This window comes from Peromyscus eremicus, chromosome 1, assembly GCF_949786415.1.
Source record: "Peromyscus eremicus chromosome 1, PerEre_H2_v1, whole genome shotgun sequence".
Lineage (NCBI taxonomy): Eukaryota > Metazoa > Chordata > Mammalia > Rodentia > Cricetidae > Peromyscus > Peromyscus eremicus.
In genome coordinates, this window is record NC_081416.1 from 22,103,262 (window position 1) to 22,120,656 (window position 17,395).

The 17,395-nt window shown below is 45.9% G+C and overlaps 1 protein-coding gene and 1 long non-coding RNA gene across 3 annotated transcripts in view; one reads left to right on the forward strand and one right to left on the reverse strand.

Moving 5' to 3' along the window:
• Sorbs1 (sorbin and SH3 domain containing 1) overlaps nucleotides 1-17,395 on the forward strand; it is a 229,348-nt gene that overhangs the window by 125,902 nt on the left and 86,051 nt on the right. Inside the window, exons 5-7 of the mRNA XM_059258360.1 lie at nucleotides 1,229-1,357; nucleotides 11,337-11,363; nucleotides 11,485-11,597. Coding sequence (XP_059114343.1) covers nucleotides 1,229-1,357; nucleotides 11,337-11,363; nucleotides 11,485-11,597 — 269 coding nt within the window. The remainder of the gene's footprint in view (nucleotides 1-1,228; nucleotides 1,358-11,336; nucleotides 11,364-11,484; nucleotides 11,598-17,395) is intronic.
• LOC131907281 (uncharacterized) lies at nucleotides 2,680-17,332 on the reverse strand. 2 transcript variants are annotated; one of them, XR_009378359.1, is made up of 3 exons: nucleotides 16,912-17,332; nucleotides 12,374-12,461; nucleotides 2,680-3,535 (listed from the first exon to the last, which is right to left on the reverse strand). It is a non-coding gene; the product is annotated as an uncharacterized LOC131907281 (long non-coding RNA). The 2 variants fall into 2 exon arrangements; XR_009378357.1 differs by lacking the exon at nucleotides 2,680-3,535 and adding an exon at nucleotides 10,104-11,414.

Below are 17,395 nucleotides of genomic sequence, written 5' to 3' on the forward strand. Positions count from 1 at the left end.
GATGCGGAAATGAGTGTGGATTGATCTTAGAAGCTGGACTCTGGGCAGTTTGGGGTATGGGGTGTGGAAATGAGTGTGGATTGATCTTAGAAGCTGGACTCTAGGCGGTTTGGGGTGTGGGATGTGGAAATGAGTGTGGATTGATCTTAGAAGCTGGACTCTGGGCGGTTTGGGGTGTGGGAAGTGACTGGAGTTGAGCTTAGCTTAGCTGTGCATAAGGAAACACTTGGCACATGTGCTCCCTGAAATTTCAAGGTCTGCGCTGGTTTCCTGCCTCATCACTGGTTTTCCTGAAGGATGGGCACCAGGCTGTTAAAGCGAGCAGTCTTCTCTATTAACCACAGTGTCAGTTAGTTATGGTGAACCACAGTCAAAAATATTAAATGAAAATTTCTAGACATGGACAACTCCTCGAAAGTTTTAAATTATATGTAGGAAAAGACATTGTTTGTGTAGACTGAGTATTGTCTGTGGTTTAAGACATCCATAGAGGGACTGGGGACACATAGCCCTGGGACTGGGGACACATAGCCCTGAATATGGATGACTGCTTTGAGAGTCTTCTTAAAGATGTCCAGGGTCTGTTATGGACCCTGGTGCTGCTGAAAGTGGATGGTTGGGAGTCTGTGTAGATGAAGCAGAGGTTCAGAGGACACTGTTGTGCTGCTGTGGGGACTGAGCCTGTCTGGCCACCTTCCTGGCCGTGTGGTCTCTCATTACGTTGGAGTGTGAGCGCTCCCATCCGTGAACAGCGCCTCCTCTGTCTCAGAGTTCAGGGGTCTTGACCAGCGGGAGACTCCAGCAGCAGCCATTCTCTTGAGGACGTCCCTGATGTGCCTCATTGCCTACGGCTCTTTTGGGAGAAGGGGGCTCTGCAAGCTTGAGATCTTTCACAAACTCTCCCGTGAGCCATGCCTTACTAACTGGCCAGAAATCTGCTTAACAACTTGAACTTCATTTCATAGAAGGAATGAGCCAGCTTCCATGGGGAAATGTTTTCAGCTGACATTGTAACTCATGCATTTACTCAGCACACACCTTGCCTCTTCTCCCTAATCTCATGATGCTGCCACAGATTAATTTTCATTGGTCATGGATGGTTAGAGAGTAGTCATAGATGTACCCAGGTTCATCTCATTCCCCTGCTGTAACCATCTGCTAATGGACTGTCATGCAGCTCCCTCAGGAATCTTGGCTCTAACCTCTCCTTTGGATCTTTTCTTTCCAGACATGGACCCTACAAAAATCTGCACTGGAAAAGGAACAGTGACTCTTCGGGCCTCGTCTTCCTACAGGGACTCCCCAAGCAGCAGCCCTGTGAGCCCTCAGGAATCTCCAAAGCATGAAAGCAAGTCAGGTATGCTGCCCTGGAGACTGGGAGGGAAGATGGGCAGAAGGGAAGGCAGATATCCCCGTGGTTCTGCAGGGCTGGGGAGAGGTTGTGAATTCATTAGCCACATCCTTCTTCTCCAGGGTCCGCGGGACCGTGACTTCCGTCCCTTGTGTGATGATAATTAGTAGGTCAAGAGCTGGACTGAGAGGTAGTTGTGTGCTTTGGGTGAAGGCACAGCCTAGTGATCCCTACTTTAGTTTGGGGTGGTTCTGCACCTAAACACTTTAGGGCTGTCATTCTCTCTGCATCACAGTTATCAGAAGTAGACAGGCAAGATGGGCCCAGCCTGGAGTTTGAGACTTGTGGTGCCTACTTGTAAGTCTGAGGTGGGGTCTTTGATTTGATATTTCTGACAAGTTCTGAGGTCATACTGTGGAGCTGGCCCAAGGACCATGCTTGAAAATGGCTACAGGAAATGGGGTTTTCTTTTCTGTGGAAACTGGGAAGCTTAGCACAGTCTTGGAACCAGAGTATAAAGGAAACAGGGCTTCCAACTTTGGTACAGTGGGAGGCGGGTGTTGTGACATGGTGGAATTATGTAGGATGTAAATGAGTAATGCTTGCTTGCATCTACTGACTTCCTGTGCCAGCCGCTTACAATGGGTACCAAGGTAGATGCTTGAGAATGAGGCCAGACTAGGGTTTGAACACAAGCTCCTTAGAGGTAGTAATACCAATCCCCCTGGGAGGTCATCTTTGTTTTTAGGCCTAGGGAAGGCCGGAGCAACCTCAGCACCAAAAGATGGCCGAGGGCTTCTTGGTCTTACTTCTGAGCCCGTTCTTGATTACTGACCTGTTGCAGTTTGCAGTTTTTCACTTCTCTGGGAAAGATGCGGGTGAGAAGAAAGGCGAAATAATTTCTTCAGAAGGCTGGAGGGTGTATGGGGAAGAGAGATGATCCAAAGAGAAAAGCCAGTGAAGCAGCTTAAACGGCCAGGCCGTAGGCAACGGAGAGGGAGGCTTGAGCTCCCTCTAGTGGTTGTAGCTGGCATTAGTACAGAACACAGTTCTGTCTCCACTGTGGAACATGCTGTGGAACTACTGTGCTACAGAATTATGTGTGGAGTTGAGGTGGTCTAGGAAACACCATCTTTGGTCCTATGATAATTCCTACAAATTTATTCCAATTAAATTTGGTGGGAAAGAATTTAATCCTTTTCAGCAAGTCTTTAAAAATTTCTTACGATACAATTACTTGACAGAACTAAGAGGAAGTTATCAGTCATGCACATCTTTTTTAATAATAATTTTATTTTTTAAAAAAAGATTATAGTATAAGACCAGGTGGTGGTGGTGCACATCTTTAATCCCAGCACTCGGGAGGCAGAGACAAGTGGATCTCTGTGAGTTCGAGGCCAGCCTGGTCTACAGAGTGAGTTCCAGGACAGCCAGGGCTACATAGAGAAACTCTGTCTTAAAACAACAACAATAACAAAAATTATAGTATAATTTAATTTTCCCCTTCCATTTTCTTCCTCCAGCCTTACTCATAAATCCCCAGTCTTTACTTTCATTAAAATCATGGCCTCTTTTTCTTTGTTGTTGTTGTTGTTGTTGTTGTTGTTGTTGTTGGTGGTGGTGGTGGTGGTGTGTGTGTGTGTGTGTGTGTGTGTGTGTGTATTCCTAAGTATATGAATGCAGTCTGCTCTGTGTAATGTTACTTGTATGTATATGTTTTCCGGGCTGACCCTTTGGTACTGGATAACCAATCGATGTGCTCTTCCCTGGAGAAGACTACTTCTGCCTGCTGCTCTCAGCATTCCTTAGCTGCCTGTAGTTCTTTGTCTAAGGTTAAGACCTCGTCAGCTTTTCCCCTTCCACGTTATCATATCTGTTGGTGTCGTCCTCGTGCAGGTCATGTTTAGGCAGCTATCTTGGCGAGACTTCATGGATATAGCATCTCTGACGATTCTAGGCAACACAATCTCACAGCAAGCTTCCTGTTCCTCTGGCTCTTAGACTCTTCCTACCCCCCCCCCCCTTCTGCAATGATCCCTGAGCCTAGGTACAGGAGTTGTGTTGTAGTTGTATTGTTTGGGATGGACTTCACAACTGTGCATTTAATGGGTTGTGGCTTTCTGTGATGGCCTTTGTCTGTTGCAAAGAGAAGTTTCCTTGATGAGGGGTGAGGCCCACATTTACCTGTGGGTATAAGGATAAATACTTGAGTGTCGTTAGAAATTATGCTGGTTTAGTAAAGTGGTGGTGATAGCTTCTCCTTCAAGATCCATCTTATAGTAAATAAGCGTCTTTGTCCTCTTAATGAGGTCGTAGGATCCAGATTAGCATTTGCATCACCCATGCTCTCCGTCTTTGCCCCTCCACCCATCCCTGTAAGTTTCCATGTTGCTGACTATTAGCCTGGTCTAGAAGCCCCAGTCTTTAAATGGCCCCCAACACCTACATTACAGAGATGCCTCCAAGTTTCGGTCATTGCTCTAACTCCCTCCTCTTGCGAGAGGTAGTATAGCTGGATGGTCACAGAGTCTCTTGTCTCTTGGCTTTGGCACTTACTGTCTTTGGGATGGGGGCAAATTCATCAACCTTGATGGCTTCAGTCTTCTCATCTATAAATTGGGCACTGTCACATTGGAATTGGTGGCTTTAAATGAGCTCTTTCATAACAAGCACTCAGCACAGGCCTGTCATCATAACCCTTGTTGTTACCGTAGTTCAGGAGACCTGCTAAAGGTTGAATCCTATCAGTTTGACGGCATGATGTTCTGGGCCAGGAGTGAGGCCAGTGGAGATGGAGGACAAGATAAAGTGTCTTTGAAAGAATGGAAGAACAGGGCTTGATGTGAGACTCAAGGACTCCAGGCTGACTGGGTGGTTTTCTAGATTATGTTACTCATGGAGATGGGGGATTTGTGAAGGATGTTGGGAAGGAATGTTCAATAGATAGATGCTGTGTTGGGTTTCCTGACAAGAGAAGGGCTTCCAGGAGAAATTTCTAGGAGGCATTTGGAAATTAAAGTCCTCAGTGTGAATATAGGAGTCCTGTGCATCCACATGAACTCTAGGAAAATCGAGAAATCTTTTGTGGTGGATTACTACTACCAATATAAATAAAACACACATGTGAGTATAAGACCAGGGAGAAAGAAGCTGGGGCCCTTAAAGATGGCCTGTTTAAACCCACTGTTCAGATTCCTGCTTTAAAATATATACATTTAAAATTTTATTTTTAATTATGTGTATGTATGTGTCTCTGTGTGGGTGTGTGTACATAAGTGCAGGTGTCTGTGGAGAACAGAGGTAACAAATGCTGTTGGACCTGGAATTATAGGTGGTTACAAGCTTCTCCCCTGCCCCATGTAGGTATTGAGAACTGAACCAGGGTTCTTTGAAAGAACAGCAAGGGCCCTTAACCACAGAACCATTTCTGTAGCCCCAAGTCCTGTTTTTGAGTGGTATCTGGATCCCAGGTCCCTGACCAACACCTCAGCTCTGATTATGAGCTTGGTGTTGGAATTAGAACCACCTGAGAAGAGCGGAAATAATTTCAGTACTGACTTCCCAAGTCTGAGAGAAACTCATCACTTTGATCCTTGTTTCATGATCTTATTACCCAGTCATGTCTGGGTGTTTGCTGGGTCAATTCAGAGCAACCCCATCAGTGTCCTGGGCCAGTGGTTTTTGTTGCTGTTTTGTTTTTACTCTTCTGGAAGAGCAGCTAAGGAGTCTGCACTGGTGGTGGGTGCAGTCCCCAGTTCCTTTCTGGTGCGGTCTGGAGGCCACGTAGCTCGTTACCTTAGGTGCTGTCCCCTGACTCACATGCCAGGCGCCAGGTTAGCAGTTCCTTGCATTCTGGGCACTGTGCTAGTTGGCTCCAGTGCTGGCTGCAAAGTCGTCCTTGGACAGAATGACTTGCAGCCACAGTGAACTCATTTCCTCTTGTGTGATTCCCACACTTGCTCTTCTGTAGCTGGACTTTTTGGTCAGACTTTCTTTGGGACCACCAGCTCCCCAATAATGGCATGGAGACTTATTCATTATAAAAGTTTGGCCTTTAGCGTAAGATTGTTCCCAGCTAGCTCTTACATTAACTTAAATTAACCCGTTTCTCTTAATTCTATTAAGCTGTGTTCTGCCATGTGGGCTTTTTACCTCACTTCCATTTTGTATGTCTGACTTGCTCTCTGACATCTCTCGTGTACCTAGATTCTAACCTCCTGAGTTCCTCTCTCTGCCTGGAAGTCCCACCTGACCTCTCCTGCCTAGCTATTGGCCATTCTGCTTTTTATTAAACCAGTCATAACAGTACATCTTCACACAGTGTACAAATATCCAGAAACACTCTTCTGATTATCAGTGGAAAATGTCTCATAAATTAGATGCTCTTTACCCATTAAATCAGTTTTTCTATGAGTATATGTGCAAGAATTAGGGCCAACTGAAAAGTTAGAGGAAGGAGCCTCACAAGATAGCACCCTCCCTCTGACACATAGCTGCAAATTTAGGGGACTCCTCAAACTACCTCAGACTCAGTGCTAATTCTAGAAGGGTCCAATTTGTTTACTACAGGGAAAAGATAGAGATTAAAATCTGCCCAGAGAAGTGCATGGTATAGGGTCTGGGAAATACCAAAGCATCCCAGACACATTATTTTCCTGCATTGGTGTGTGAGCCTCTCTATTGAAGTTTTATTGGGGTTCCAAACATAGGTGTGTGCCACTGTCTTCTTGCAGACTCATCTCCACTCTAGTAGGCAATGAAGCTCTTGCTAGCTCAAAACCCTGACTCCAAATCATCTTGGTGTGGTTCAAGTCCTCAGGTAAACAAGACATTCCTGTTCGGTGTAGCGTTCCAGAGACTGGGCAGTTACCTCCCAGAAGCCTAGGGTAAAGGCCAGACCTTTTTATTCATGGTATTAAATTCTCCACTATGTCACATAAATAAAAGGAAAGTTAAGTACAAGTGAAAGTTGGAGCACATGTTAGCCTGCTTTTAGCACATATCACCTACCTTGCGATTTCTTTCCAGACCATGTTGAGTCTGCCTGAGTGAAAAGTATCCTAAGATCCCAAGAACTGTGTTTTTAAAAAAAATAAGCAAGAAACCAAAAATGAAATTAGAAATGAGTAAGGTAAAAACAGGTATCTGGAGGCTTTTAGCCACGGGGCAGAAAAGCACATAAAGAGCAGGTAGGATAAAAGACAAAGTAGATTATGTTTTTTGCTGAGAGGCCGAGCATCTTCGGGCTGCAAATCTGTCAACCTCCCGTTTTATTGGAGGAAGCGTTTTGACAGTCTCTTCCATCAGCAGTCGGTAATTGATGACTACGTATGTAAAACTTCACCTTGTGCACTCAGCTATAATTGGCCCTGGGCTGCTACCAGCCTTCCAGATTCAGAAGAAAAGATAATGGATGAGGGCTGACAGAATGCCAGAGATACGCTCTCCTTCAATAAGGAACCAAGTTGCTTATTGAGATCCTGGGAACTACTCATGTGGGCACAGTGGGGGAAACTGTTTTGAAGATTTGAAATGAGATGGAAAAAAATCCAAGTCATTGTCCAAGGACAGTATGACTTTGACTTTACTAAATGGAGAGATCGTATACTGTAATTTATATCTTGGGGAATTTTCTGCTGTTTTGAGCTGGAGGTGGTGGTGCACACCTGTAATCTCACCACTAGGGAGACAGAAGCAGGAGGATTGCTGAGAGTCTGAGGCCAGCCTGGGCTATGCACCAAATACCACATCAGCTGGACTATATAGTAAGACCCTGTTTCAAAAACCAACAGGGCTGTGGTGATGGCTCAGTATGTCCTGTGTGAGTATGAGAACCTGAGCTTGGATCCTCAGCACCCGTGTAAAAACCCAGCCTAGTTGTTCATGTCTGTGCTGGGGGTGGAGAGAGAGACAGAGAGACAGAGAGACAGAGAGACAGAGACAGACATGACAGACACGGGAGAGAGAGAGAGAGAGAGAGAGAGAGAGAGAGAGAGAGAGAGAGAGAGAGAGAGAGAGAGAGAGACGGGAGAGGCCTGCGGGCTTCCTGGTGAGCAGTCTCATTGAATCAGTGAGTGCCAAGTTTAGTGAGAGACCTTGTTTCAAAAAGCAAGATGGAGCCGGGCAGTGGTGGCGCACGCCTTTAATCCCAGCACTCGGGAGGCAGAGCCAGGTGAATTTCTGTGAGTTCAAGGTCAGCCTGGGCTACCAAGTGAGTTCCAGGAAAGGCGCAAAGCTACACAGAGAAACCCTGTCTCAAAAAACAAAAAAAAAAAAAACAAAAAAAAAACCAAACAAACAAACAAAAAAAAGCAAGATGGATAGAGACTGAAGGCTACTCAGTTGTTGACCTCTGGCCTCCACATGCACGCACACAGGCAAACATGCCCATGTACATGCATATACATATACACATACATACACACATATATATTCCACACATTGACATAAAACACACAAAAACCCAAACCATAACAAATGACATACCTGTAATTTATATCTGTGGGGATTTCTCTCCCTGTGTTTTGGATTCCAGTTTTATAAAGCCCATACTTTATGCCATACATTTTATTTAATATTTCCAGATTTATGTGTATGAATGTTTTGCCTGCATGTATCTATGTGTACCATGTATATACCTGGTGCTTACAGAGGTCAGAAAAGGCATCTGATTCCCTGAAACACCAAATTTGGAGTTAGGGAAGGTTGTGAACCACCATGTTGACAAGTCAGGGTTCACACCCTTAAAGAAAACTGACTAGTTGGGACTTGAACCTTGGTCCTCTACAAGAGCAACAAATGCTCTTAACCACTGAGCCATCTTTCCCACCATATATTTGCATTTCGTCCTGTGACTCATGAAAGAGTCCATGTCTGTTTTGCAGGTGAGGATGCTTAGTCAACAAGGCTGAAGATTGAGCTCACAGGAAGTGATCTTACTGCATGAGGATGGCTTCCTTCTGATGCCTATAGGTTTAGAAGAACAGTCACTCCTCAGTTTTCATGACATGTCTGTTTTCCAATGTGACTTGAATAGAACCAACCCAACAAGAAGCCAAAAAGTAGGCAAAATAATGTGTCCGTGAGTCTACGTGCTGCATTTACCTCCATCATCATCAAGGAGCCCCTCACTTGAAGCCTATTGCTGCTTGGTGTGTGTGTGTGTGTGTGTGTGTGTGTGTGTGTGTGTGTGTGTGTGTGTGTGTTTGAAAAGTGGCTCACTGAGGGGTGTCTAGAAATAGCAACTTGGAAATGAAGGGACATTAAAAGTGATAGAGTGAAGAGGATGACGGGCCATTGTCACCGAATGTCACCTGTGTTCTAGAGCCTGCCAGGTACATGAAGTTCTCTGGGCCTGGCACCTAACTAGCAGTGAGTATGAAATGTAGTCACCTTCACATGCCTGATGTCAGATTCCTCGACAACCTTGAGAGAAGGTCACGGGGAAGGGATTATAGTTCACAGATTGAAAACTGTGAAATTTGGTGTGGTTTAAGACTTGCTCCAGTTACACAGCCAGTACAGTGCAGTAATAGTAGCATGTGTGAAACACATGTTCTGTGAGTTTAACACAGTAACTGTTGGAGAAAATAGATAACTATGAACTGTCTGTAAGGGAGTGGCAGAGACATAATAGGCAACCTATACAAGAGTATATAACTGAGTCACCTTTAAATTCTGGATTTTGGAACAATAAGTTGCTTTCTCCTAAATAAGAATATTTTAGAAATAGTATTTGTATTAATTCTTTGAGAATATCATACAGTATATTTAGATTATACTCACCTTCCAACTCCTTGCTGATCCACTTCTACCACCTTACCCACTCAACTTCATGTTCTTTTTTTAAAAGTCATCTAATCATTTGTGCTGCTTAAATCGTCTTGGGTATGGGGCCTGCTCTGGACTGTGGTCAGCCTCTCAAAGGTCACACCCTCAAAGAAAGCTAACTAGTTCCTCAGCTACACCTCTCCTACTCGGAACTCAAATTTTCTCTGGCTTTAGCTTGCTGCAAGTCTTCTGAATGCTATTAGAATTGCTGTGAGTTCATACATGCATTTACCCTGTTAGTCGAAAAAACAGTTTCGTTGTGACCATCCACTACCTCTGGCTCTTACGGTCTTTCTGCTTCTTCGTATGAGATGATCCCTGAGCCTTGAAGGGTGTCTCAAAATAAGATATTTTTGAGTGTGCCTTTTACTAGTTGTTAGTTAGAGTTAGGTTGTGAACTGCCAGCGTCAGCCTCGCTGGGAACTGTTAGAAATGCAAACTCTTAGGCCCCCATCTCTCCTACTGGATCATAAATACTGGAGTAAGTCTCACCAATCTGAATTTACCGACACTTCTCCCTGACTGATGCAGGTAGAACATGCTATTCTGGGATGTGGGCCACCTGCCTTGCCTTTTGCTCTGACACCTACTGGCCTCCAGCATCTCCCTGGCTACTGGTAGAGTTGGCAGCTATAGGTGGTGGCCGGGGTACTGTACTGCTTTTCCCTTCCTGTGTGAGGATTTCTGATCTGGGCAAAGCATTTGGCCTCTCAGTTTTCTCATCCATGAAGTACAGTAAGCATTTAATTAAATTAAATACTAAATAGGTGTAAAGTGTAACCATGTCTGGCACCTGAAAGGTGCTTAATAAATGTTTGCACATCTCAACTTGTCACCTGGAAAGTCTACTGATGCTCTTAGAGACACGCTCTGAAGTGGAGACTTGGACTCTAAGGACAATGAGTCCCCTGATTGTCTCTACAGGAGTGAGAATACAAGGCTTCTCAGGAAACTGAGGGACAGGACGTTAAAGGAGTGTAGGAGTGGGGTGGCCACACTGGCCATGAGCAAAATCTAGCTTGTTGGCCAAGAATAGCTTTTATATTTTAAATGGCTGATAGAAAAATGCAAAGAAGAGTGATATTATACACCACGTGAAAGCCTTTAAAATTCAAAATTTAATGTTCATAAATAAGAGTGTTTGGGAGCACAGCTCATTCATTTATGGATTATCTGTGGCTGTTCCTTGATGTGGTACACAGTCACAGAGTCACTGGGTCTTATTTGAAGTGCTTGAGATCAGAAGTATTTCAGATCTTTTTCTCTTAGATTTTAGAGTGTTTGCATTATAAATAATGGAATATGTTATAGAAGGAACCCAAGCCTAAACATGAGATTCATTTGTGTTTCACACAACTTCATACCTGTAGCCTATTATACTTTTAGCACACCTGCATTTTGACTCTGATCTGTCATGTGAAATCAAATCAGGTGTGGAATTTTCTTCTAAAAATTTTTATTAGATTTATTTATTTGTGTATGCTCCCAGCACCCCCACCCCACCTTTTGGCGGAGGCAAGAAGAGGGCTTCAGATCCGTTGGAGCTGGAGTTGCAGGCATTTGTGGGATTCCTGGCTTGCTATGTGGGTCCTGGGATCTGAACTCTGCTCCTCATGATTATGTAGCAAAGCCCTCTTAACTGCTGAGCCATCTCTCCAGCCCATATTGTACATGCTTTTGGGCCTTGTTTAATGGGATGGAGACAGGGATCAACAAACAAACAGACCCCCTAAAACAAAACCATGCTGTTGAGGCTTCGGTCATGTTCTACTGCTGGGGCCCATTAATTAACCCAGCCTGCTAAGGTGCAGTCATGCTGAGCCTACAGCCAGCTTGGGGAAGGGGAAGGAGACTGAGAAGGACTGGACAGCAGAGAGTTCTGTTGCCTTTCAGTCTGTAAAGTAAGAATGTCAAGGAACAATTGTTTCTTCATCCCTGTGAATGTAGCCTTGTGTTCTCAAAGGTCAGCGCCTGTGAACACATCATGGTTTCAAGTGGGTTCCTATGGTAATGGGGCCGTTGTGACTGAGGGTGTTTTGTGTCGGACAAGGGCTGCTGATTTTCATCGCTCAGTGTGTCTCATGCTTGCTTCCCGCAAACTTAACCGTTTCTGTTTTTTCCCTTTTTCTTTTCATCCTTCTTGCTCCTCGCACAGGCCTGGAGCCAGAGGACCCTTCGGCAGGTATGGCTTTTCTTGCGTTCTTATCTGCTGTGCCTTGAGGCACCAGGGATCCTTGAATGAGAGGAAAGCCAGCAGGTGTTACCTGTGACTGATGGGGATTTGTTTTTGGTTTTTGTCTCAGATGATTGGAGACTTTCTTCCAGTGGCGATGCCAATGGTAACGCCCAGCCCTCCCCACTTGCTGCCAAGGGCTATAGAAGCGTGCATCCCAGCCTTTCTGCTGACAAGCCCCAGGTAGGTGTGTGCCCACAGATGGGGTGGGAACTCGTTAGTGGTGCCTGTTCTCAAGTTGAGCAGCCCAAACTCGTGACTTCCTGCTAGCCCAGCTGGACTGTGGAGTAGGAGTCCAGTCTTTGGTCATCCCTGAAATAGCTTTCTTAGGAGGAGAGTTGGGTTCAAAGGGAGCAGGAGTATGGGATGAGGTTGGTCTTTGTGGGTGTTAGAAATAGGCCTGCTGTTTTCTAGGCTTAATATGTAAAAGAAAGAATTCATTTAGCCTTGGACAGGTAGGAGAACGTCTGAGCTTATTTTTAAGGAATTCTTCAGAGCTTAATCAGAGGAGTGCCTCTGGTGTTTACTCCATTAACTTCTAAAGCTGAGACTTTGAACACTGTCATCACAGATGAACATCAGATATTTGTGACCAGACCATAAACCCAGTAGCCCAAAGGCCTGAGGACAGAAATCACAATGGCAGCACAGGCTGGCTTCACAGTCCAGCTCTGCTCTGCAGTAGAAAATCCCTCATCTACAGCCATACCACTCTGGACCCGCACAATCTCATGTGATCTTGGAAGCTAAGCAGGGTTAGGCACGGCTAATACTTGCATGGGAGCCCTCTACAGCTATTAGAGTTTGGAGTAGGGATGACTTTGCTCTGGTTGTTGCTGCTGGGTGGTTTTCTATCCTTTCTCCCTTCTCCTCTCTATACTTTGCTATTTTGTTAAAAGGAGTAGATCCTAACATTCCAGTGGTATGTGAAGGGTGTTGTATAAGGAGGAGCCTCTTACATGGAATGGAGCCATCTTCCTTATAGGAGGTGCTGCTGCTCAGAAGATCCCTGGGTGGTACAAGCCCTGGTGCTTCCTCCTGGTGCTCCTAGAACATACAGGGAAGTCAGATGGCATCTTCCCTCTGTGCAGAACTGTCTCCCTGGTCTGCATTTTGTCCCTCATTTGTCTTGTTGGTGAGCTGCACCATAGAGACGTTCTGCCTCCTGCCGTGACTTAGCTCTCCACTTTCAGCCTGTACACCTAGGCCGTGGTCGGAGCCAGGAGCTGTGGATATGCCTGGCCTCCCAGAGGTCAGTTGTCTGTGAAGTGACTTGCCAGAATTTTCCCCTTTCTGAAAGCGTTCTGAGGATGTAATGTGCCGTCTGTGGCAGCAGCACTTCCTTCGCGGCTGGCTCAAGGATGGGTACTATTGCTCTGCCTGGATGAGAACACCATCAGGATCAAGTCGAAGAAGACGTGACGTACACTCTCTTTCACCGTCAGTGACTTAGTCGGCAGGCTAACCCTCCGATGCCTCTTGGTTTTGTGAACACACACAGAAAAGCATGGTCCAGTGTAGGGTTGTATTTCAGGGGTGAAAAACTTGCCTAGCATGTACAAGGCCCAGGACTCACTTTCCAGCACCGTATAACTAAATGAATATCACATGGGAGACAAAGATGAGTCCTTTGAAAATACATGTATTTAACACAACTTTATTAGGCACTTGTGTTCAGACCCGTGTGCTGAACATTGCCCTCCAGGAGTTCATAAGGGAAACGGTATAATAAGGTTGAGCATCCTGTGATATCTCTGTCAGCACATGATCTGTTTGTTACTCAACTTCACATTTCCTGGGCTGTCTTCAGGAGGAATGGCACATAGCTGATGCAGGAATTTTATTCTGCACAGTCAATGTAAGATTTGTCATTTGAATGTCAAGAACTTTATGTCCTGTATTACTTTGCAGATTTATTTTCTGAAAGTAAACACGACTTCTTAGCTGTGTAGTGCTTGCTATAATTACACATGGGCTTCAATAAAGGCAAGGCAGGCTGGGCAACTTCTTGGCTTTGTTCCAGCCCCATAGAATTTATGGATCTGTTGGCAGAACATCTCCCCTTAAGGACTGAGTTGGGGTACAGGAGGTGGATGGGCTAGGTGGGAATCCTATGTCCTGCCCACCTGGGCTTGCTCCCTCTGTTCCCAGGGCCAGGGAACTACAGTTCTCTTTTTGTGATGTCATCAGCAGCATGATAGTCCCAGTAGAGATGAGGCTTGGCAGTTTCTGGAAACTGTATAAACCAAATAGCCTCCCTGTCCCATAGACCTACCTTCTAAGATAAGTAGAATTTCATTAGTGGTCAGTGGGCAGGTTAGGCTGCAGTACTTAGGATGAGGCAAAAAGCTGCTCCTTTGTGTACTTGCTCAGACTAACTCCCTCCTTCTTTAGAGTTCAAAGAAGCCCAGGGACAGGAAGTCCTTTGACTCTGTGTGCATTGTGGACACCCTGGGGAAGTGTCCTCTCTCTAAGGTCATAACCCTAGGAGGGCTTATGCCTGATGTCATGCAGTTCTGGTACCATACATGGCCATGGCTGAATTAAGTTTAAAACTCATAGAAACAGATTTCTATCTTTGGACAAAAGAAATACCATGCACGATACGACAGTGCAAAGTCAGAGTAAATGTGAGCCCAGATCAGAGTGATTTTCTGCTTGCTTCTCGTCAGCCCTATCCTCACTTGACAGTCCCGATGGTGGGAGCGAGTTCAGTCGTTGTTCTGGAGATTGTAAGCTAGACTGCAAAGTGTTCCAGCACTCAGTCTGAGTTCATCAAACCGAATAGCTAATGTGATAGTTTTTGCTTTTGTTCTACACCAGAGGGCCTCTTCGTTGTGGATTTGGAGCTGGTATAAAAGGCCACGCTCCATTGGCACTGTTGTGAGTGCACTGCTTAACTGAGAGTACCCAAATAGTTGCCTCTCCACCCAGACTGTCTGTCCTATCAAACTTGTGTTTAAGGTGTAGGCTGTATATTATGTCTGGATGATAGTCCAATCCAGAGTCATAAAGACTGTTTTCATTTTCTCACCTAATCCCCCTTTTAATGTTTTCCCCCTTTTCCACATATCTTCTACAAAATATAAAATAAAATGAGAATTGGCCTCAATATAGGCAGTGTGTGTGTCACATGCATGTGCATATACAGATGTGCTCATCTGTGTGTACACACACAAAGACAAAAGAAGGATGTTAGGTTGTTTGTCTTTCTCCCTTGAGACAGGGGTTTTCACTGAATCACAAGCTTGCCATTTTAACCAGGCCAGCTGGCCAGTGAGCTCAGGGATCCGTCTGTCTCTGCCACCACATGGTTAGGGTTACAGGAATGTACAGGCATGCCAAGCTCTTTATTTTGGTCCTGGGGATTTGAACTCAGGTTGTCGTGCTTGCACAGCAAGTGAGCTTACTCATGGAGCCATCTTCCCAGCCCCTTCCTGGTTTTTGACACATCTGCCATGTAGTCACCAACTTCTAGTCTTTTACATGTGTGCAATTAGAGGAGGGTTCTGATTTTGTTCTCATGCTGAAATCTGAGGATCGGGGCCAGTGAGCAAAGTCTCGGGACACTGGGAGTCTAGTTCCCAGGTGAGCCACGGGTTGGCTGAGGAGGATCAGGCTGGAGGACCACCCTTCCTCCTGTCCCTCTGCCCACTGAGACCCATGGGAGAAAGCTGTTGAGTGGAGAGGGGGGAGGTATGAATTTTAACTGTAATTCTGAGCCTGTTACCAGAGCTTTGTTCTCACACTGTGGCTACAGTTGATCACCCAAGTATAGAAATGATTGCCTGTGCATGGTGGTGGACTGGCTGAATCAACCAGACTCAGCCCAACCCCATAGACTAATGACATGTCGAAAGGCTCAGGCTTTTGACCCAGTACCTCCAGAAGTGGGAGACCATGTGCTTTTGATCTCTTGACTGTCTCCCGTGCCCTTTTATTACAGCTCTGGGGATTTAACTCAGGCCTTATATGTGTTGGGCAAACCGAGCTACCTTCTCAACTACGTTTTCAGTGATTAATTTTTATCAAATTATTTCTTCTGAGAAAAGAGCTCATATGGACTCATTCTTAAATGTCCTCCTCCCATTAGTGAACTTTGTGTGCTTGTCGAATTGAGAGAGCTGAGGGCTGGAGAGATGGCTCAGAGGTTAAGAGCACGGGCTGCTCTTCCAGAGGTCCTGAGTTCAATTCCCAGCAACCACAGCCATCTATAATGAGATCTGGTGCCCTTTTCTGGTGTGCAGGCAGGCAGGCAGGCAGAACACTGCATACATAATAAATAAATAAATCTTAGGGGAAAAAAAAAGAATTGAGAGAGTTGAACCCGGGGCTCACGGAAGACCTCTGCCTCCTGTGAGCACACATCCAGGAGGGCTTTCCATTTCTCCTTTTTCTACAGGTAAAGCATTAAAGTAACTCAGAGAAGTCTAATGAATTTTAAAACTAAAGGCTTCACTAAGAGTCTTGAGAAGAGGGTTGGGAAGGAAGGAGGACTCAACTCTGGGGCTTCATCCCCTGGCAGAGGGGCCCTTGAGTCAGGGTATCAATAAAGATGCAGCCAGACAAACAGTGGTGTTGGAGCTGGCCCGGCCTCCCTGGCTTGTGAGTCAGGCCAGCCCTGCAGGTAAGTGTGAGTCAGCCCTCCCGAGCTGCCGGGACAAGACAGCTGTGGGCACCGGCAGGATTGGCTTCAAAGTATCAAGAGTTGTTTTGCGCTGTTTCTAATGATCCTTCTCTCCATCTCCCCTCCTCTTCTTCTCTATTCTGATGTCATGTCTTGAAACCACTACTAAAGGCTCTGTCTCCCCCACGCCTTCTTTTCCCTCAGAAGGACCGCTTTGCATGGCAGCTCCCCGCTGTCCACAGTGCCTACAAGGACTCCCTCTACATGAGCTCACCAAAGCCTTACATCCTGCCCAGCACCCCCATCCAGCAGAACCCCTCACTGCCTCCACCCATCTCTGTTCCCCTGGCAGCTAGACTGGCTCCCAAAGGTGCAGCGTGTCCTGGTTCATTGCTTTTGGGGTCCATGGTCCTCGATGCTTCCTCCCCACCCCAGCAACACTATGCAGCCTCCAGATTAGTGTACAATAAGAATGTGAGCTCTAACCCACGTCATGAGGCCACAGGGAATAAAAAGATCAGCAGCTTATATGTCCCGTGTTTATCCAATAACATTTGCTGGGCAACATTGGAAAACTACCCTCCTGTTGCACGTGACTCAGCCAAAGACACTCCCTCGGAGGCTGCAGGCACCCAGGCACCAGCTCCCAGCCTTGTCCCTGGCACAACCACAGCCAGCACAGGAAAACCACCCCCTGCTCCTCCTCCTGACCCTCCCAAGCTATTCTTTGACCACCGCAAAGATGCTGGTAACCTTGGTGAGAATCCCACACTGGGGACATGGGCCTTGTTCCCAGATGCAGTGAGGCCTCCCGTGCTAGGCCCCCAGGTTACCTCTGATCCCGAAAACCAGAAGAACAAAGAAACTTACCTTTTGCAGCCGTGTTGTCCAGCCAAGGCAAGAAACCAGGAATGTTTGTGTGTCTTCTACGCTGTCTCTTTGAAAACCAGCTCAAGTGGCTCACTTGTTCTCTGGGCTTCCCTACCGTCCCTCTCCTCGTTAGTGTGCAGTGCTTGAATCCCGAATTCTTCTCTCTAAACCTCCCAGCATAGCCTCTTCTGTCTCCCTGTCTCGTGTCTGTAAATGTCTCAGTATGCCAGAGCGTGGAACTAATAATGTGGTGAGACAGAGTGTTTATATCCTATGACAAGGTGCTAAAGAAGCTGTATTTACTCCCAAGCTTGCAGGCTCTGTGGCGGTTTAGGGGAGTTAGACGCTGCCTGCTTGCCTGCCTGCATATTCTGTTGTTTGCTCTCTTTCTCTCTCATAAAGTGTTAAAAGGATTCAAAAATAGATGGTGGAAAGTGAACTTGGATGGGGCTCCCTCTGTGTCATAGAGTGTCAGGAGGCCAGC